The sequence below is a fragment of the Mustela nigripes genome, chromosome 4, assembly GCF_022355385.1.
Source record: "Mustela nigripes isolate SB6536 chromosome 4, MUSNIG.SB6536, whole genome shotgun sequence".
In the NCBI taxonomy this organism is placed as follows: domain Eukaryota; kingdom Metazoa; phylum Chordata; class Mammalia; order Carnivora; family Mustelidae; genus Mustela; species Mustela nigripes.
In genome coordinates, this window is record NC_081560.1 from 92614439 (window position 1) to 92636614 (window position 22176).

A 22176-nucleotide genomic window follows, 5' to 3' on the forward strand; every position below is an offset into this window, starting at 1 on the left:
CTTTTACACAGAATCACTATGATCAAGAAAACTAAAAATAATAAAAGGATGTTGAGAAACGGAAACCCTTATACCTCGCTTGTGAAAAATGGTGCAGTCCGGGTATAAAACAGTTTGTCATTTACTCAAAGAGATCAAAGCAGAACTACCATATGGTTCAACAACTGCACTCCTAGATGTATCCCCCCCCCCCCAATACGAAAACACGGGTTCAAACAAACAAAAATGTGCAGGAATATTCAAGCAGCTGTGTTCACAAGCGGTAAAACCCAGAAACGATGCAAATGTCCATCCATGGGGAAAAGGACAAACAGAAGGAGGTAGATTCATAAACGGCCATCTTGTTCTGCACTATGAAGGGATGAAGTAAAATGCCTCATTTGTGGGAAAAACTATGGTGGTTCCTTAAAATATTAAACACAGACTTCCACTGCAGCCTATATGCCCCCAAACAGAAAGTAGAACTGCCTTGTTCAGAGCAGCATTTCCCACAGCAGCCGAAGGGGGGAAGCCACCCCAGTGACCACGGACAGACCGCGGACAAAGGAACTGCAGCGCCTGCACCGCGGAACCCGATTCAGCCCTAAGAGCAAAGCTGGTTCTGACGCGGGCCACAGCGCGGCAGAACCGGAAGTCTTTGGGCTGAGTGAAATTAGCCCGTCGCGGAGGACAGATGCTGGATGATCCCACTCGGAGGGCGCGTCCAGGACACAAAGCTGGACGGGGCTGCGGCTGAGGGGACAGGACAGCGGGGAGCGGGTGTTTCGTGCGCGCCGACCCCCTCGCGGGACCGGGCACGTTCTGGAGAACGAGGTGCAACCGGGGCACTCAGCGAAGGCCGAGAACTGCGCACCTGAAGGGTCTTAAGGGGCCGATGTTCTTCTGTTTATCACCGTGGAAAGCGAGTGAGGGACGGACGCGTGTCACAGCACGGACGGACACTGAAGACAGCCCGGGGACTGAGCCATATGGAAACCACGCTCGGACGGCGTCCTCCGCGCCCCGCAAGTCCGTCCGGATCCCAAGTACGGAACGTGCTGGACGTAGCTCCAGAAGGAGAAACCGGCCGAGAGCAGGAATACGTAGCGGACAGGGCGGCAGGCGGTGGCCGCTGACGTGGGCCTGCGGTCTGGGGGCCACTGCGGGCGCTGTCAGCCATTCCTCACCTGGGGTTCCGTGGGGGTTCCGCGGGACGGTGTCCCTGTGTGGGGTCAGACGCCCCGAAGCAGCCCCTGCGACGCGCAGACGTGGTTCGGAAGTGACCCGTGTGGGGATGACGCGGTCTGTGTGGCGGCGACCCGGTTCCGCAGATCCGAGGTCACCGCAGAGGACGCGGCGCTTCCCGGCACCCCCGCGGCACCACGTCACAGGAGCAGAAACGACGTCGGACTCCGGGAGGGAGGCCGAGCCCGCCGGGTCAAGGTCCCCCGCGTGGACTGGCCACTCGCCCTTGCAGGAGGCCGCGGCCGGCCCGAGACTCGCGGGAGGACTGAGTCGGGGCCCGAGTCAGACGCGGCGGGACTCGGGGTCCCTCGTCACCGCGGCGCCCCAATAGCCCGGTCGGAGCCGTGAGGAAGCTGGTCGGGCCTCGGGACGGCGGCCGGGGGAGCCAGAGCGGCGGCGGGAAGGGGGCGGCTGGCGCTCGGCGTCCGTCCCGGGAGCGACCGTCCGCCCCGGACCCGCGTCAGGAGCCGCCGCGAGAGAGACGCCCCCGTCCCGGTCCGCCGGGAAGCGGCGGTTCACGTCCCGCAGCTAGTCGCCGTCCCGCCGCCGGTGAGCCTCCCCGACCTCGAGCCCGGCCTGTCGTCCTCCCGGGACCGGCCTTCCCGGCCACCGTCTCCTCCGTGAGGTCGCGGTCGGTCCGCGCTCCCAGCGCCGCCCGCCGCCCCCAGACGCGCCCGCGGAGCCGCCCGGAGCCGGGGCCGCAGCGCGAGGCGACGAGCGGACATACTCACGCCTCAGCGTCCGCGACCCGCGGCGTGTCCGCGGCCCGGAGCGACCGGCGGGGAGAACCTCGGGGCAGCCTCGTCCGCCACCGCGTCCGCAAGATCGAGACACTGGGAGCCCCGACCCGGGGGGTGCAGGCTGGTCCTCTCACAGCCGCTGCCGCTGACCACGGACACGGCGGGGACGCGCGGAGACGGAGAAGCTCGGGGCTCAGGAAACACCCACGGTACCCGCCGCCGTCTACACAGTCCGCCCTCGCTCCCGGACGCCGGGACTCCGGCCCGCCCTGCGGCAGGTGCGGACGCAGGAAGGACGCGCCGGGCCGAGGCGGGCGGGGCGGGGGGAGCGCGAGCCCCGAGGGGGCGGCCGAGCCCGGACCGCGGACCGTCTGAGGAGCCGCAGGAGCCGCGTCCGCGGCGCACGGACACAGCCTCGACCCGGGACACATCCGAGCCCGGACAGGGGGGACCCCACAGCCCCGCGCTCAGCCCCGCGGGAGGCCGCCAGCGCCGCACACAAAACCGCGGAAGCCCACGGTCTACACCGCGCGCCCTTCCCCCGGGGGTCCTGAGACCACTCGCCCCCTCGGCAGTGCCCGCTCCGGCGGCTTCTGCTCACCTCCTGCTCCAGAGGCCGGTCCTGAGGGGGCTGGACGGCTGTCGGCGTGGACGCGGACCCACGTCCCCCACAGCTGGTCCTGTCAGCGTGGGAGCAGCCGCATGTGCTCCAGGAGCCTCCACAGCTGGTCCTGAGGAGGCGGGCACCCGTCCCAGCTGCTGCTGCGCGGGCCAGGCTCGGGGCGGAGCTGCGGTCTGGCGCCCTCTGCAGGCGGTGTAGGGCAGTGCAGGACTGGGGGGCTCACCCTTCCTTGGAAGCACCTGCTCCCACCTGGGTCCCCCTGAAGCCATTTCATTCTGGAAACTGCAGCTGCATGGAGCCCAGTATGCCCCGACTTCTCCAAAAATACCTAAGGAGCAATGAATTGGAAACAGTGTGGAATGACAACAGTCCCTGACCCAAACGGTGGCACCAATCATGACCCTGGCCCTGACCAGACCCACATTCTGACCTCAATTTGCACTCAAGCCTGGGCCTGACCCAATCCAAGAGCTTAATCCCAGCCCCCAACCCAAACAATGTTCACAAGAACCGAAGGTAGAAACTGCAAATACCCATCCGTGGTGCGTGCATAAATGAACTCTGGTGAAGGGTTTGGGTCTGGGTTCATGGTCAGGTTTCAGCCAGAGTTCTAGATCAGGGTTTGGGTTTAGGGTCAGGGTGAGGATTCAGAGTGAGGGGCGAGGGAACAGTTAGAGTTTAGGGCTTTAGGTTTATGATTTAGAGTTTAAGACTCAGGACTTCTGGGATAAAGTCTAAGGTCAAATTTGGGGTTTGGATTCATGCTGGGATTTGGGTTCAGGTTCATGCATCAGCGTTCTGGTTTAGGGTATGGGTTCGTGATTCAGGGCTTGGATCCAGGGCTCAGGTTCAGAGTCAAAGCTTTGGGTTCAATTTTAGGTTTGGGTTTGAGAGCTCCAGACTGGGCTTTAAGGTCAGGTTAGGTTTCAGCATTAAAGTTAGGGGTTAAGGTTAGGTTTAGGGATGAAACATTTTCTTCAGTTGTCATCATGGACCCAAAATTTCTATCTGAAGTTTCTAAATCTGAAATGCACTTCATCTGGGTGTCAGGAGCTCGTTTAGAATTTAAGATCTCAGTAACTCCGTACCGACAGCAAACATACCAGGGTCTCCCAGTCACCCAGAAATCGCTTTTGTCTTGGTTCAAACAAATCCTTGGCAGAGAAGGGTGAGCGGCTCCCAAAGTTTGGATAATTTCACTATGGTAGCGGTGCGAATCCAAATATTGTGGACCTGTTCGTAGAAAATGAAACAGGAGACGAATAATTGGTCGACTCCTAATTCTTCCACAATAGCAAAGACCAAGTTTCCCATAGAATCTGATAATGTCCCCTAGGAAGTACTATGGTCCTCATTACCTGTACTGAAAGAGGGCCCCCTTCCCTGCTTTAAACTAGGAATCACAGCAGGATATTTCCTACTTTGTGTCAAAAATAAAATTTTATTATTTGGCTGTTCCACTGTACAATTTGTGGAAGCACTGACAACATTTTCCTCTCTCAAATCCTCATCAACACATGGGTAAAATGCAGGCAACATTGTAATGCACTGCTCATTGGAATACCGAGTGCAAGAAGGGCTATTAGGAGTAATAAAAAGATATTGAATATGAACCTCAGAACAAGCACCCTTGATGGGTACTTAATGAGGATCCCTAACCATGAGATCTAACATCTCATCCTGTGGAATTCACCCATAAAAATCATCAATAACAATAGCCTGCTGACCGCTGTAACCACCTCACCATTGACCTCTAGGCTTGTAATACACACTCCACGCTAGAGACTCACTTCTCTGCAGCAGAAGGGGACTTGCCCTCTCCTTCTGGACCAACTCTTACCGTGAAACCAAAAAATCCCTCCCCTTGGAATCCCAGCAATTAGGATAAAGTCGCAAAAACCACACCCAGAACTCAATAAAGGACAGACCTCATGAAGTGGAGGCTGCAGATTACCCACATCCCACAAAGTAGCTCTACAGTGGATTCCAGGTCTGTCCCCTGCCTGGGATCACACGGGGCACCACATTCTTCCAAGACGCCATCCTCAGAGCAAAACTGCGAACTGTCCTTGTCAGTCCTGTGTGCAGGCTCACAGTGAGCCCTGCAAAAGCCAGACACCTTCTTGAGAGCACTCCGCCTCTCACAATGATCCTAGCAGATGGAGGGCGCTGCTCTCTCCGACTTCTGCACCAGCTAGAGAAGACTTGGAAAGAGTCTTGCCAAACTCCATGCACAGGAATGTTCTTCATCTGCAAAATGATGGACAGTGAAACACCATGGATTCCCCGCACCTTCTTGAACCTAGGTGAATCAGAGATACAGCTTGGCCAGAGCTATTATCCCCAACACTCTACACACACACACATCCTCCCTTTGTGCACTCCAAATGAGTTTTCATTCACCTTGTTCATTTCCAGCCATTGTCTCTGCAGAGAAGTACAGTAGCACTGAGGTTCTGGAACTGAAGTTCTGGGTGCTAAACCAGAACCTTGGACGAATTTACTATCAGAAATTAAGATTTGTTTTATTAACAGATGAGCTCCAGAAGATCTTGCCGCCACGGCCATTAGAAAAGTCATTACAACAGAGGTCCTAACAACCTCTGCCAATCTCTGCCAATCTCCATGGCTCCACTCCCTGGCTCCAGGGATTGGCTCATTCATGGGCATGTGACCTGGTCCCAGCCAATGAGGTGGGAGGAACCTTGGGTCTCAGCCTGCAGAACTGAGGGATGGGGTGGGCCACCCAGGCCAGGGGCTTTTCCATCAGGACTGCAGAAGCAGCAGGCGAGGCCCGTACCAGTGTCACAGAGGGCCCAGGAAGCCAGGTGCTCCGTAATATTGCTGATGACTGGATTAGACTCATCCTGAAGCCCACACAGGATTGATTCTCTGCTATCTCAGGAGAAACCCCAATGTGCTCATGGTCTTGGCCTGAACAAGATGACTGCCTGTGTGGTATATAAGCCGCAAGATATACCCGCCTGATAATGGGGCCTTACACTGCCAAATAGTACCTACATGGAATTCAACCTCAGACAAACATGTTGGGGGAAGCTCGAGGTCTACAAAGAAAGGTAGGAGATCCTGAGGACTTAATTTTCGGTCAATCACACTATCATTTTTTTTAACTTTCAAGAGGAGGAGCCATGGTCAGGCAGGATAGATTCCAGTGTCTTCCCACTCTGCCACTGGAAAAGAAGAGCCCTCTCCCCCATCATCCATCATGTTGCAGACCCAGGGTATGGGAAACTACCACCCATGGGCCAAATGGAACTCCCCCCATATTCTCTAAATCAAGTGTGGCAGGAATGTGAGTTATGGATGGTCTTTGGCTGCCATCAAGCCACAATGCAAGAAAGGAGTCATTGTCAGAGATACCACATGGACTGCAAGACCTAACAGAAAATCTTCACAAATGCTTTACAGAAAAGTCTGTGCTGATCCCTGGTCTCAAAGATCCCAGGATCATGCCCCTTCTTTGAGTAGAACCTAGTGCTTTCTGGTAAAATCTAATTGCTTCACCTCCAGAGGCAAGGACTTCCATCCTTTTAGCCAGAAGTCCATCTCCATCCTCCTCTACTGACAGCTGGAATGGCACATCTACAGATCCGCAGCCCAACGGGACTTCACTGTCGATTTCATGGTAGTGATGCTCAGAAACGGAAGTGTAAGTGTGAACGTGTGAGGGTGAGCATGTGTTTTCTCTTTGTTAGTCACAGTGTGCACAGAGAATACAATATAGTAACATGCTTTCTGTCCCACGGAATGGCTGGCCAGGCCTGTGGTTGTGATCTCGGAAGGAAGCCACCTTCATAGAACATACTTCATCTGGGAGGACTCCCAAGTCCTTTGCCCTGGACACCAGGTTCCACTGAGGCTGGGGGCACTCAGAGGGACAGATAATTCCACTGCCCAGGGTTTTTTGAAGGATGCCTGCTGTTCTGGGACAGAAGATCCCAAAACTATTCATGGGTCCGTCATCCAGCCCAGCAATCTAGGAGAGAGACCTACTCCAAGCAGGAAGGACAGACCGAGACACAACTGACAGCCTTGTGTGACATGTGCCATGACAGGGGAGACTGAGGAGGACTGGGGGTGTGCCGGGTTGGCCAGATCGGGGTGGCAGGGGGACCAGGAGTGCTCCGGGAAGGTGTGGCAGCTGTGCCCTTGTGTGGCTACACATGTCAGTGTGACTGGGCATTGGCCAGACGGAAATGACATCGGGGGCAAGGTGCGGTGTCCCTAAACTGTCTTCTACAAGGCAAAAGTTCGGTAACGAGAGTCATTTCAGTACGATTTCCCATCACATGCATCTGTGAGTCCCTAAAGCTGACTGTGTGGAACATCAAGTATATAGCTGGCCATCGCTTTCAAGCCTGAGGTGCTAGGGACAGAGCACACTGGATATTTCATACCCTGCTTTCAGAGTATGATGACTTCCTGCCTTCATCTCCAACCGAAGCACAGGGTACAAAGGCAACACAGATCTACACTTCAAATGTCAACAGAAATCTGCAAACCCAAGTTCTCACAGGAGCTAAAGGTTCAGGACCAGGATGATGGAGAGGGGAGGCCGAGAGCACGGAACCAAAAGAACACGGCATGTGCATGTTAGCTGGCCCACTTCTCTACCTGTTGGAAGCGAGCCATGCCTGACAGGAGGGAGCCCCTCCTGCACCGGGTCTGTCTGTTTGCTGCCCTGGAGCAGAGTAGAGGATGGGCTGAGCTGGGTGTGGGTGTTGGGGGAAGATGGCCAACTGGCTACAGATGCTACCTGCTGAGGACCTGTAGGACCAGCTCCCGGTCCTCAGCTAAGATGAAACCATCATTATGTGTGATGACTTATTTCTGGGGACAGGGCATGTGCTCAGTGCTTTCGTGACTATATCCTCTCCCATTGTATTTTTTAAAAACGCCTTAGGCATTAACACTGACATACACAAAGTCATCCCTAGTTAATGCATGTAACTCGTCCCAGACCCTAATATCTAGTGAAGAGACACTCGATTTAGAAAACTGCTCACCAATTAGAGGATGGTTCTTAGGAGCTAAGGAATTCAGGGACCAACCCTCTTCTGTCTTCCCCCTAGAAGCTGGTAAATGGGAACACTTTTGGCCACCTGCTCTCTGGAGAGTGGCCACACGGGGGCAACAGGGAGTCCACAGTGCCCCAAACCCCACTGCAAAACCAGTTCTCCCTTCATCCTGTCAAATTTTGTTCATTCAATGTTTACAGATCATGGTAGAGATTATGAAAGGTCTGACCTTGCTGAATTTTTTAAAACCAAACAAATTCTTTCAACCTGTTCAGAATAGAAGATGTTTTCTAAATTCTCAGAGTTGGCTAGCAGAGGAAGGCCCAGGGACCTGGGAAAAGTCTATTACTGTTGAATCTTCAGGTCTACCTAGGACACAAGGACGACTTCTACTCCACTTCTTTGCAGGAAGAGTCTGTGTCCGTTCACAGCACTGAATCCACACAAAATAGTGCAGCTCAGAAGAAAACAAAGGAGAATCCTCAGCCTCCAGAAGCAGAGAAAGAGCCACACCCAGGAACCAAGAAGACAGACCAGGAAGGCTCTGTGCAGGCCAGTTTGCATTTCTGGAGAGCCTCTGGAGCTAGACTGCCCCCAGTCTAGCCCGGGGTCGTGGGTCAGGCCCAGCGCACACCCTGATGCTGCACTGTTGGAACCCGTGACTAGTCTCCTGGTCCCTTCCTCCCCGAGACACCTCTACCCTCTGACGACTCCAGCCTGCTTCTTGGAACTCCCATTCCCCTTTCTGACCCCATCCTTCACTTTTCCCGTCATGGCCACAATACAGAGTACATTGAACTACTTTCTATTCTGTCATTTAAATCTTTTTTTGTCATGGTTGCTCTAAAACTAACCCTTGCATTATCTACCCTGATGTAGAATCCCTTGTTGCATTGCCTGACTCCACTGTGGACCCCGAATGCCCTCACAGTGTCACGGGGCTAGTGTCCAGGGTGAGGTCCTCACTAAGCCGACCCAGCAGTTGCAGTGAAGGCCTGACCCAGGCACTGCTGCTTTCGTGCAAAACGAAAGCACAGCCAAAACCTGGGTTTGGGATCAGAATGGCTCATGGCCCCTCAGACACATTGGATGGCATGGGGGCACGCCCTGAAGACACATGCTAGTCCAGTGTCATCCTGGGGAATTTCCATGCAATAGCCATTGTGTCCAGTGGGGGAATTCGGTAGGAGCGGGGATGATGGGAGTCGGAACTCCTGAGATGGAATCCACCTTAGAGACTGCCCGGAACTTCCTGGGAGTTCATTCCATCGTCTCGCACGAATCAATGCCTCTAAAACCATGTCCTCACTTTAGAAAGCATGGGCCTCAGGCTCCAATGACATGACTCTCCTGGGTCGTACTGGACATCAGCAGAAGAGCCTGACTGAGCCTGGAGACGGCCTCCAGTGGGATACCCCAGAGCAGCTTCAGCTAGAGCCGCAATCACACACTTATCTTCCCTGCACTCCCCAACTCACGTGGGACTCTTCATGGGGCCTATTCTGGGAACAAGGGTCACGCCAGGGCCACAGAAACCTCTGACACTGGTTGTAACAAGAATCTGGGATGTCAGTGGAGTCCCAAGCCATGGGCCATCTCAGAGTTCATCTGCAAAGATACAGTTGGTGGGAAAACCCACAGGCTGACAGAGGATAGAAGATGGAAAAGCTAGGAAAGAAGGGGTGCTCACATCCTATCTGGCCCCAGATGTCATAGCGGTGTCCAGCAGGACAAGCCCCCCAAATGCTCCCCAGCGCCTTCACAGAGCTCACCCTAAGGTATGAAGTTGAGCTCATACACGGGTCATGAGCATCCCGGCCAGCTCAGGGCAGCAGGACACAGGACACAGTGAAGCCACAGCCTTGACAGATGTATAGTCATGGAGCAACAGCTTTCTCCAAATATATCCTGAAATGTTAAAAAAAAAAAAATCACTAATAAAACATTAACAGTTTTAATTAAAAAGAAAGCCATACATGTCATAGAGTAAACTGGTTCAATTAATAAGTATTTATTGAGGATCTCCTTAGTGCAAATGTATAGCTCTAGTCCCTCCTGGGAGCTTACAAACAGCAGAGGATACAATCCACGGATCAACGGTAGGAAGGAGTGCTGGCCAGGAGAACAGTGAAGATTAAGGGGGCCTTCTCATTCAGAGGCCCTCCAGGAACCCCCTCTGCAAAGGTGGCATTCAAGCCAAGACTTTAATGAAAGGGGGAGCGAATCCATCTGTGCAGAGGGCAACAGAGCAAGGACATTTCTTACTAACTTTAAAGATAAAAGAGAAATGCTGAGATGTTTTCATTTAGGTGTTGCTTTGGGAGCACTGGTTCTTCTAACTTTTAGGGATACACACTTACCTTTCCTCACTATAAAATGGTATAAGAAAAATGTCTTATTTAAGCATTGACATCTTTAATTAAGAGGCAAATAAATTAACCCAAGCTAACCCTTAACCCTAACCTAGAGACTGAGTACTGTATTAGTTTTTTACTGGAGCTTGAACAAATTTCTACAAACTTCATGGCCTAAACAACAGAAACTTACTATCTCAGAGCTGTGCAGCTCGGGGGTCTAGTGCGGGGAACAGGGATGTAGCCCTTCTGCAGGCTCCAGGGGAGAATCCCTTCTCAGGCCTTTTCCACCTCGTGGAGGACAATGACTCCTACATTCCTACAATCCACGGCTCACAATCCCTTCCTGCATCTCCAAAGCTTCTAGAAAGGCTTGTGGCTCTGCTGAAACCTTGCTTTTAACTCAGCAAGACCCAGTTTTGTCTTAAAGCCTACGAAACTATGATGAATACACCTGAATTACTTTAAGCCACTACACTGATCCACACAGGAATGAAGATGAGGGTCAAATGCAGGAATGAATTCAGCATGGAGGTGAGGGCTATTAGGGTCAGAATCCTGTTGAGGTTAGGTGCAGGGTCAGGGTTGGGATGAGGATCAAGGTCACCCGAAGGTCAAAGTTAGTGTGAAAGTAAGCATCAGGGTGAGCAGGATCTGGGTCATAATCAGTGCCTCAGGGTTAATGTTAAGGTCAGTTTTAGGTGAATGGTCAGAATGGGTGTCAAGTTATGACTCAGTGTGAACAGCAGCATCAGATTACTGGGAGAGTTGGGTCCAATTCAGGTTCCGGGTGAGAGCAGGTTTCAGGTCAAAGTCAACATCAGAGTCAGAGTGAAGGTAAGGGTCAGTTCTGGGTCAGCACCACGGTGAATGCCAGTTTCAGAATCAGGTTAACAGTACACTGCAAGGTCAGAGTCAGGTCATTTCCAAGGTGAGGGTCATGTTCAGGACCAACAATAAGGTGAATGTAGGGTCAGGATCAGGGTCAAGTGTGACATCAGCATGGTGGCTGCAAGAGTCTTCCCTTTCTTCCTCTCCCCTTTTATTTATAACTACTTAGATATTCATAATCAAACAAAAGTGCCTCTGATCATCACACCAGGGCACCCAGATTTCTACACACCTGTGCATCAGAAAGGAGGCGGACAGGGCCGTGAAGGGGGCTGCAGATCCCAGGAAGAGGATGAGCCTGCCACAGCCTGACTTGCCGGGACTGGGGGAAGCACAACTGGGCGACACTCACTGAAGACAGAGAGTTTGCAGAAGCCCAGCCAGCAGAGGAAACCAGGCCCACCACCGAAGCAGGGTAGAGATGGGCTTGGAGTCAGAGGAGAAGGAAGAATTTGAGTTGGTCCCTCCCCAGGGCAACCCTGATGACAGCCTGCCCTTCAAGGCAGATGGAAAGCCAAAGTGGCGAGTGAGTGAGGGCGTGACGGGAGCTGGAGGAAAGGGAAAGAGGCAGACAAGAACAACCAAGGAACATGTTGTTGCTGTCCGCTTCAAGACTTCTGCAAGAGATGAGCCTGTGGGAGTCCGGGAGTCCCCTCATTGCAGGACATGCCTCCTGGGTGTGGGCACCCCCAAAGCAGAAAGACATTCTTCAAGGAAGGTCATTCATCATATTTGACATTGTGATGACACTGACTACAGTCTATCATAGAAAAGGCCACCAGGGAACAAAGGAGGGTCAGCTACAATGCAGCCCCTGTTTGGCTATCAGCAGATCTCTCAGAAGGAACACCACAGGCCAAGAGAGAGTGGAAGGACCTACTCAGAGTTAAATGACAGAAAGTGCCAGCCCAGAGTACTCCCTGAAATGAAGCTCCCCTTCGGATACAGAGGCGCAACAGAGCCTTTGCCAGACATGCCAAAACCAAGGGAGCTCATTGCCCCTTGACCAGCCTTGAAGGAAATGCTCAAAGTTTCTTCAGCTGAAATGAAAAGGCACTATTAGTGACATAAATGCAGATGAAAGTACATAAAACACTAGCAAAGGCAAAAGATGAACACAATTACAACGGGAAACTCTATATTAGAAGGGTGTGTTAAGAGGTGCATGGGTGAGTCAGTTGTTAAACGTCTGCCTTCAGCTGGGTTCATGATCCCAGGGTCCTGGATTGAGCCCTACAACGGGCTCCCTGCTCAGCAGGCAGTCTGCTTCTCCCCCTCCCACTCCTCCTGCTTGTGCTCTTTCTCTCTCTATCTCTCTGTCAAATAAATAAAGTCTTTAAAAGAAGAAGGAGGAGGAGGAGGAAGTTGTGTTAACACTTAATTACAGTTCGGAGACTAAAGGAAAAGGGCATGAAAAATAACCGAAGTCACTCCCACTTCTCAGTGAATTTGCAGCATAAAAAGAGGTACATTTTAACATCGAAACTAAAGGGGAAGAGTAAAAGCTCAGAAACTTTACAGGGAATGAAAATAAGGTGCTAACAGCATCAAAAGGACTATTTTACCTAACAGATGTTGTTTGTAATCCACATGGTAACAGCAAAGCAAAACCCTAGAGTCACAAAACAAGGAAAGGGCGAGACCAGACGCACTGTAGAAAACCAGAACTTCACAAAGGTAGACAGAAACTGGGGATATAACAAAGGAGCTACAAAACAATCAGAAGCAAGATGTAAGGTGGCAGCATTTAGTTGGTACATATCAATAATCACTCCAGGGCACCTGGGTGGCTCAGGGGGTTGAGGCTCTGCCTTCGGCTCAGGTCATGGTCCCAGGGTCCTGGAATGGAGCCCCCGCATTGGGGTCTCTGCTCAGCAGGAAGCCTGCTTCCCCCTTTCCAGCTCCCCCTGCTTGTGCTCCCTCCCTCACTGTGTCTCTCTCTGTCAAATAAATAAATACAATCTTTATTTGTATTTATTAAATACAAATTTTCTTTAAAAAGAAAAATGAAAATGGGGAGACCTCATGTAAGCAACCTATCTTTACACCTCAAGGAACTAGAAAACAACAACAACAACAAATTAAGCCCAAAGTTAGCAGAACAAAGTAAAAAACAGAGGTAGGAGCAGACAGAAATTAAATAGGAACAATAAAAACCACAGAAAGGACTGATGAAACTGAGAACTGGTTCTATGAAAAAGATAAAGTCAACAAACCTTTAGCTGGACTAAGAAAAAACATGAAAAGACTCAAATAAAATTAAGAGTGATAAAGGAGACATTAAGTGCGACTGCGGGCTCAGTCGGTAAAGCATCTGCCTTCGGCTCAGGTCCGGATCTCGGGGCCCTGGGATCGAGCCCCGCATGGAGCTCTTGCTCAGTGTGGAGTCTGCTTGTCTCTCTCCCTCTCCTTCTGTTCCTCCCCTGTTTGTGCTCTCTCTGCCTCTCAAATAAATAAATAAGATCTTTAGAAAAGGAAAAGATAAAGGAGATGTTACAACTGAGACTGCAGAGAAACAGACTGTGAGACTGAAAAATTACAAGCCAAAAACTCAGATAACTTAGAAGAAACAGACTGATTCCTAGAAACAAGCAACCTACCAGACTGAATGAGGAAGAAACAGAAAATCTGAACAGATCAGAGACTAAAGAGATTGAATCACGACTCAAAAACCTCCCAACACAGAACCTCCTCCAGGGCCATACAGCTTCACTGGAGATTCTACTAGACAGTCAAAGAATTAACACCAATTCTTCTCAAACTCTTCCAAAAAATGGGGGAGGAGGAACTATTTCTAAACATCATCTTGTGGGGCTGCCATTGCCCGGATATGAAAGCCAGAGAAGGACACCAGAAGAAAAGAAACCTACAGACCAGTATCTCTGATGAATCCAAATGCAGACGCTCTCAACAACATATTAGCAAACTGAACTCAAGAACAAGTAAAAAGGCACATTGTGAGCAAGTGGGCTTTATCCCTGGAAGCAAGGATCATTAGACACACATAAATCAATACATGTGATCCATTACATTAATAAAATGAAAGGGAAAAAATCACATGATCATCCTGACATGCAGAAAAAGCATCTAACAAAATACATCACTTCATAAAAACCCTCAGCAGATCGGGTATAGAAGGAACGTATCTCAATATATTAGAGGCCTACATTAGGAGCCCACAGCACAGTATATGCACTGTGGCAACACTGAAAGCTTTTCCTCGAGGAGCAGGAATAAGACACGGGTGGCCACACACAGCACTCTTCCTCAGTCTGGTATTAGAAGTCCCATCATTATTTGTATGTAACAGGATGTGGTATAGAGCAAATCTGAAAGGCTGTTAGATTTCAGTCAAGTTGCAGAATACAGAATACAGAATACAGAATCCACTCAGAAATCACTTAGAAATCACTCAGAAATCACTAAGAATGAAACATCGGGGAAAAAAAAAATATAGAAAACTATCCCATTCACAATAGCATCAAAAACAACAAAATGCTAGAAATAAATGTAACCAAGGATGTAAAAGTCCTGTACAATGAACTACAAGACTTCGTTGAAAGAGATCAAAGAAATGGAAAGATAAACAAATGGAAAGATATCTTGTGTTCATGGGTCAGAAGAATTAATATTGTTAAAATGTCCTTCTTGAGGAAAAAAAAGAACAAAGCCAGAGAAATCACACTTCCTGACTTCAAAATGTACTACAAAGCCTTAGTAATAAAAACAGTATGTTACTGCACAGACAGACAAAAACAGACACACAGACCAATGGAACAAGACAGAAGGCAGAGCAGTGAGAACGCCTGCTTATACAGTCAAGAAAATATTCAACAAGGAAGCCAAACACACAACGGGGAAAGGACAGACTTGCCAACCAGTGAGCGGGGAAAACTGGATGAGCACATGCAATGAAATTAGACCCTGTCTTACACCAGTCACAAAAATTCACTCAAACAGATTAAAGACTGAGACAGAAGGACCTGGAACAACAAAACTCCTAGAAATAAATGTCAGGATGAAGCTCCTTAACCTTGAATATGACAATATGACACCAGCAACACCAAAGACCAACATGAAAATGAACACATAGGGCTCCACGAAACTTAGCACCTTCTGCACAGTAAAGGGAAACGTTAACAGACTGAAAAAGCTCTGCAGAATGGAAGAAAATTTTTGTAAGCCATAACTGGGTAAGGAGTTAATACTGAAAACATATAAAGAAGTCATACAACTCAAAATCAAAAACAAACAATACAACTGAAAAATGGGTAGAACTAGACCTTTCTCCAAAGAACACATTGCAACAGCCAGGAGACACATGAAAAGATGCTCCACATCACTGACCGTCAAAGAAATGCGAATCAAAACCACAATGAGATATGACATCACACCTTTCAGAAGGCCGATTACCAAGAAGACAAGAGACAGGAAAACTGGAGGGTGAGGGGGTTCTTGTTAGGTCAGGTTCGGTAGGGATGCTCTCTCTTCTGTATTTATAACTTGTGCATTTTTTAAAATTGACCTCAAAGCACTCGTAGTCATGCAAACAAATGCTTAAGCACAAAAGAAGTTATATTAAGCGGAACACACACCGTGGGGCAAACGTATGCACTCAAAAAACAAAACAAACCAAAAAAACCCTCAGAGTTGTATTAGCTTATGAAAAAACCCCTCAGAGTTGTATTAGCTTATGAAAAAGAACAGAGGACAATCTGGGTAACAACTGGGAGCTTTGCTGTGAGATAGGTATCTTTCATGTGCATCTTTTAAATCAATGCTTAGGAGAAAAACAGAAAAAAAATTGCTGGCAAGGGTGTGGAGAAAAGGAACCCTCCCACATGCGTGCACACTGACTCAACCGCAGTGGGAAACAACATGAAGGCTTCTCACAAAATTAAACATAGACCCACCAAGGATCCCGTGTGATTCCACTTCTGGATTCGTACACAAAGGAAATAAAAACAGGACTTTGAAGAGAGATGTGCACTCCGGCATTTACTGCAACGTCATTCTCAACAGCCAGTCCGTGCCCGTCAACAGATGAAAGGATAGAGATGTGGTATATAAATACAACGGAATATGATACAGCCATGAGAAAAGAGGACTCCTACCGTTTCCAACATGATGGACCTTGTGGAAGTTATGCTCAGTGAAGTAAGTCAGACAGAGAAAGACAAATACTGTATGAAATCACTTACATGTGTAATCTATAAAGGCAAAACTCCCCCAAACAGACTAAAATGGTGGTTACCAGGTATCAGGGAGTAGAAGGGACAGGGCAGCTGTTGCCTGAGGGTATAAATTTATAATGAATAGGGAGCACAGACAACAATATTGTGTTATTATCAACAAACTTGCTAGGAACCTAGAACTTAATTATTCTAATGACTAAAAAGACAGAATTATGTAATTATGATAAAGGCGCTAATTGTCCAAGCACATTATGATATATAACACAGTAAGATACATAAATGCATCAACATGTACACCTGAAACTTACACAATGTTGTATGTCAAATATATTTAAAAATGGGTCAAGGTCACGATCCGGTGAGACTATGGGGTGACTATCAAGGCAAGGCTGTGCACGAGGGTCACAGTCTGGGACAGGAGAAGCACCTCTGTCAGTTAAGGATTCAAGTAAGGTTCAGGGTTAAGGTTGGGGTTAGGTGAAGTTTCATGATCAGTAACTGGAGCAGGGTCATGAGGGTCAGGAACAGGATCAAGTCAGCTGAGGTTCAGTCAGATCACTGCAGGTGGAAGGGTCAAGGTCAGTGTTAAGGTGAGAATTAAGAAGAGGGTAAGAGTCAAATTCACATAAGTCCAGGGTCGGGGTCACTGCCAGAGTGGTCAGAAGGGTCAGGGTCAGGTTGAGTGTTGTCAGCGAAGTGTGTGGTTGTCTCAAGGCCTGAATGACAATCAGTCCAAACAACCCAGGGTTGCCGAGTGTTGGAATCAGAGATAAGAGGAGGCTCAGATCTGGGGTGCCTGGGTGACTTGGTTAAGTGTCTGACTCAGGGTGGGTGCCTGGGTGGTTCAGTTGTTAAATGTCTGCCTTCGGCTCAGGTCATGGTCCCAGCGTCCTGGGATTGAGCCATGCCTTGGGCTCCCTGCGTAAGCGGGAAGCCTGCTTCTCCCTCTGCTGCCACTGCCCCTCTTGTGTTCCCTTTCACTGCGACTGTCAAATAAACAAATGAAATCTTAGAGTAGGCTCAGATCTGTGTGGGGGACAGAGTCTGGGTGACAGTTGGGTTTAAGGGTCAAGGTCAGAGTCTGGTTTATCAGTAAGAGAAGATCAGGGCTAGGGTCAAATTTAAAGGACTGTCAGTTTTATGGACAAAGTCATGATAAGACTTTGGCGGAGGATCATGGTCAATGTTAGAATTAGGTTGTCACCATCGTGATACGGGTCAGACAGCATGAGGGTATTTCCAGAGTAAAGTTCTAAGTGAAAGTCAGGGTTACATGAGGAATGTAGTCAGTCAGACATGATCCAGGGAGGGTCCAGGGGAGACAGTCAGGTAAGGGTGAGGACAAGGGAAGATCAAGCTGTGGGCAGAAATCGGGACAGCATGTCTGTTAGAGTGAGGGTAAAGCTTAGGGTAGAATCAGGGTAGTAAGTCAAGGTCAGGGCTGGAATTAGAGTGTGTGAGGTTGAGGTTCAGGGTTAAGTCTAACAGGGTCACGGTCAGTGTCACAGTGAAGTTGGCCACCAATCCCTGCCCCACTGCCCAGCACCACATGCAGCTTTTACAAACACCACCTCCTGAAACGCTCTCCCACCGAGCTGTGGGTCTACCTCCCTCACCTGCCTGGAATCCTCAGCCCTGCCTGACCCTCCCTGTCCACCTCCATGGGGACTTAAGTGTCATGAAGGCAGGGGTCTCGGAACAGTGTTTCGTACATGGACGGACTCCAAGCCCTCAGAACGGGGGGCACAGGGCAGGTGCTTCACTGAAGCTTTTAATAAGCGATGAGTGTCCATAAAGGTATTTTATTTCTGGAGGGAAAAGTGCATCTGGCTATAAACTGTCCACAGTAGTTCTCTCTGTGGAAGAATTACAAAAAACATCATGGTTCATTTGACACATGTCCATGCTGTTTAAAATTTCTTAAAATTAATGTTGATTATTTTATAATCACTAAAAATGGATTTTTCCACTTTGAGAGAAAGAGCTCCAGGTAAAGTTCCTGGTAAAGTGACAAGACACTCACTGCACCATAGCTATTACCCAAGCCTCAAACAACTGGCAGCCTTTGGGAAGCCCTGGAGCACCCTCAAAGGAACCCTGCCCTAGCGCTCTTCTCTAAGGAGGGAAGATAAACGAAGAGGCAAGACAACACGGAAGGTCCATTTATTCAATAGCAGCTTCGGAAAGGAATCCTCCAGACAGTGAGGGGATGTACTTCCCCGTCCTTGCTTCACTCCTCTCCCACACGCCTCTGTCCTTCGCAGGCTGGAGCCTGATGCAGACAAGGTGACTGTCTTAGATGTACTTATACACCACCTTGGAGGGCACAGTCTGGAGGTGCAGACGGACGGGACATTTGTAAAAGTGGGACAGCAGAGTCTCACTGTAGCCGACCAGGAAGTAGAACTTGTGTGCAGGCAGCTGCCTCAGGACCAGGGCACAGATCTCCAGCTGGTTAGCCCGGCGCTTCAGGACCAGCTGGTCGGCCAGGCACCCTGGGAAGGTGCCCAGCATGAACTTCCGGAGGAAAACATCCTCCACCGTTCGCTCTGCAGCGTGGTCCTCCCCATCCAGGTTACCTGAAAGGAGAAGGGACGTCGAAGACTCAGCAGAAACTCCAGGAGCCTGTTACTCAATTCCACCCCAACCCTGGCTTCTCTCTTCTTCTACAAGTGGAATAAAAGGAATACACTGTAAAGTTCAAAATACACAGCACTTGAGTGGCTCAGTTGGTTGAGTGACTTCCTTTGGCTCAGGTCGTGATCCCGGGGTCCTGGGAACGAGTCCCGCATCAGGCTCTGCTCAGCAGGAGCCTGCTTCTCCCTCTCTCTCTACTGCTCCTCCCCCTGCTTGTGCTCTCCCTCTCGCTGTCAAATAAACAAAAAAAATCTTTAAATAAATAAATAAAGTTCAAATACATTATTTCACTGCATTCCAAATCCTGTGAAGTCGGTATTATCATAGTTACCCTGATTTTAGGGAAGGGAAGACTGAGGCCTTAGCAGGGCATAAAATTCGTATGACCCTTTCCTGTCTAGCCCCTTCCCACTCTTTCTGGGCCATTTATAGAAGCACTGACCACCCCTTGGCCCAGAGAGATGAGGCCACCAGCTACTTCTGAGACTGGGGACATGAGCTCTGTCACCAGCCAGGGCCATGGCCTCAGCCAGCGGATTCTCAGTGCAGACCCTGAAACCCCCCTCCACCTGCTGCAGTATGCCTCTGGAGTCTCCACACCCAGCCCCGGACCCTAGAACCAGAACCTGGAAAGGGTGGGGGACAGGAATCCATTATTTTGAGTTCTCTAGACAGACAGATCTCAAAACGCCCAAGCTGAGAAGCCTCATACTGGACGAAAGACAGCCAATTCCCATTAGTTCCCGGGAGTTCTGTTCTATGAAGTCAGCACGAGCAAAGAGTTAGGAACACTGAACCCTCGCTCCTAGGGGACTCAAGGGGTTAGGTTTCTGCTCGCCCTGGACTAAGACAGTTTGGTCAACACATCAGTATATAACCTTGTTTCCTGCGTGTTTCTGTGTAAAGACCCCTGTTTAATACACATCAGGGCTTAACCATGAACTCTCGGCCCACGGCATTAGACCTCGCGGGGAAGGAAGCTTATTAACATGTGTATCTTCTCCCCAACGGAGGTCACACCTTTCCTGTGCGTCCCACGTCAGCAGCAGGCTCCATTAAGGCAGAGAAATCATGACAAGAGCACAAACTGCAGACGAGCGGCACTAATGCGCCTCGGAGAGACACCTACTCACAGCCCGGACAGAAACGAGAAGCAGTGCCCTAAGGGGGGAGGCACGTGTGGGCGGCGGCTCCGCCCTGGTCGCGTGCTGATGCGGGAATATGAAATCTGAGAATGAAAACCTCTAAATGAGCAAGAGTTGAACCGGGCCTCTCGCCCGTGTTTGCCGGATGTCTCTGCGACGCCACGACCCAGAACTTCATCCGCGAGGCTCCCAGCACCGCGACCCCTCACCTGTGTGCAGCGACAGCCAGCCCTTGCGGTGGGCTATGTAGTGCGGCGCGTGCGCCTCCTCGTAGGTCACCGGCTTGTCCCCCTTGCCCACTCTGACTCGGGCCGCCCGGTTCTAGGAGGACAGACGGGCCGTGATGCTACGCGCCCACCGACCCAAGCTGCGGTGCGCCCTCCGACCTCTGCGCCCCCGGCCCTCGGTTTCCCGCCCTCAGGCCCCTCCGCTGCCGGGCCCTCGGGTCCCGCGCCCCTCCGTCCCTGGGTTCCCCGACCCCCGGGCCCCCAACCCCAGGGCCCCGGCCGCCCGACCCAGGACCTCCGGACCCTCCGCCCCCAGACCCCCGGCCGCCCGACCCTCCGCCCCCAGGCCCCCCAGCCCCGGCCGCCCGACCCCAGGCCCCCCGCCCCCGGGTCCCGTCGCGCTTACCTTGGCGCAAACAGCAGACGTGTGCAGGGCGCGCGAGAAGCACGGCAGCTCTCGGCTCCAGGACAGCACCTGCGGGAGGAGGGGACGTGAGAAGGGCACTGAGGCCCCCACCGCAGACCGCAGGCCCCCGGCAGCGTCGCCCGCTCACTCACCCGGGGCCCGAGGACCCGGCAGGACACGGCCGCCGCCATCTTGGGCCCGGCGCCGCGCGCCGGAAGTACGTACCGCGGCGCCGCGAGGGGAAACGAGGCGGGGCGGCCTCGGGGCAAAGGTCAACCCCCAGGATACCCCGGCGGCGGATTAGACGAAATCAGAACCGGCGCAGGTGCGCTGGGCGCTTACGGGGGTGGGGCCGAGGAGGGGTGGGGCCTCCAGGCCGGGGCAGAGCCTCTGTCGGGAGGAGGCCTCTCAACCCCGCGAGGCATCGGCGGGCGGAGTGTCAGTCGGGGCGGGTCCGCAGTGGGCGGGAGTCTGGGGGGGGGGGGGGGGGGGCTGGGGGGGGGGGGGGGGGCTTGCCTGCTGGGGCGGGTCCGTGGGCTCAGTGGGTAGAGGTAGTGCAGTGCACGTCCAGGCGGTGCAGGCAGCGGGTCCTTCCCGCCCCCCCGCAGCGCAGCGGGGCCCCCAGCTGTGCACGTCTCCACCTGCCACGGTTGGGGTGTGTGGTGGTTCACGTCCGGGATGCAGGTGGTGCAGAGATGAGGTCTCGCTGTCTGGGAGCTCGCAGCGACGGAGACAGCGGATCAGCGTGGGTTCCGTGCGCCCGCTGAGCTCCACCCCGGACCCGGACCCTCGGTGCTCAGCTGCGAGCGGACCGCGTTCCCACCATCTAGAAAGCGGGCTGCTGAGTTCTGCCTCAAAATAAGTCTTTAAGAAGGAAAGAAAACAAACGAACCTGGTTTTTTTGTTTTTAATTTTATTTGTTTATTTGACAGAGATCACAAGTAGGCAGAGAAGCAGGCAGAGAGAGACGCGGGGGAGGGCGGGGGGGCGGGGAAGCAGGCTCCCTGCTGAGCAGAGAAGCCAATGCGGGGCTGGATCCCAGGACCCTGAGATCGTGACCTGAGCCAAGGCAGCGGCTTAACCCACTGAAACCCCCAGGCGCCCCAGAACCTGGCTTTTATCCACAAAGAAGAAATTCGTTTGGTTAAAATTTCATCCAGTTCTTTGAGGATGCCTTAGGCAGAGAAATAGTTCATTTCCCATGGGACCATACCCTAGTGTCTGGTCATTAGGGAAGGAAATTTTTAAGTAAGAGAAAGGGCTGGATGATAGGGAAATTCATACTCAAACCAAGCTTGTCGTAGTCATCGGTATCCAGTAATTATTGTCGGAGGGAAAAGTACCAGCCCTGGGTATCTTACTTCACAGCTCATCACAGAAACAGAAAAAGCATGGACTCTGGAGTCGGCCCCAGGTGTCACAGTCTTTGGACAACTGAGCCTCAGCTCCATAATCGATAAGATGGGTTTATTAGTTCTGCTAGCTCTAGGGCTGTTCAGATAAATAGCTCTCATCGCTGTGTTCAGCTGAATGATACGGAATTGCCAAGGCTGGGCTGGTTTTGACCTACATCATCTACCCTAACACTGCTTGCAAAGTCTGTGCTGCCGGTGGTAGGGAGGACTGTCATCTATGTGGAGGGGAAGTGGGGGGGTGCTGGTGAGTTGCCCAAGGTCCCAGGGAGCAGGAGGCGGGT

At 51.3% G+C, this 22176-nt stretch overlaps 1 protein-coding gene across 1 annotated transcript; it reads right to left on the bottom strand.

The window, feature by feature from the left end:
- Positions 1-18212: 18212 nt before the first annotated feature.
- MRPS24 (mitochondrial ribosomal protein S24) lies at positions 18213-20739 on the bottom strand. The gene is made up of 4 exons (XM_059397091.1): positions 20633-20739; positions 20481-20549; positions 20057-20168; positions 18213-18644 (listed from the first exon to the last, which is right to left on the bottom strand). Exons 1-4 carry the CDS (start codon positions 20669-20671, stop codon positions 18361-18363), a joined length of 504 nt encoding a protein of 167 aa, XP_059253074.1. The 5' UTR covers positions 20672-20739; the 3' UTR covers positions 18213-18360.
- Positions 20740-22176: the final 1437 nt, after the last annotated feature.

What these genes read in the sequence shown, in the direction of transcription:
- MRPS24 (XM_059397091.1), bottom strand. Translation starts at nt 20,671, where the DNA reads ATGGCGGCGGCCGTGTCCTGCCGGGTCCTCGGGCCCCGG. An exon ending in GCCGGGTCCTCGGGCCCCGG is followed by an intron (nt 20,550 to 20,632) that starts GTGAGTGAGCGG and finishes CTCCTCCCGCAG; the next exon opens with GTGCTGTCCTGGAGCCGAGA. An exon ending in CTGGCTGTCGCTGCACACAG is followed by an intron (nt 18,645 to 20,056) that starts GTGAGGGGTCGC and finishes TTCTCCTTTCAG; the next exon opens with GTAACCTGGATGGGGAGGAC.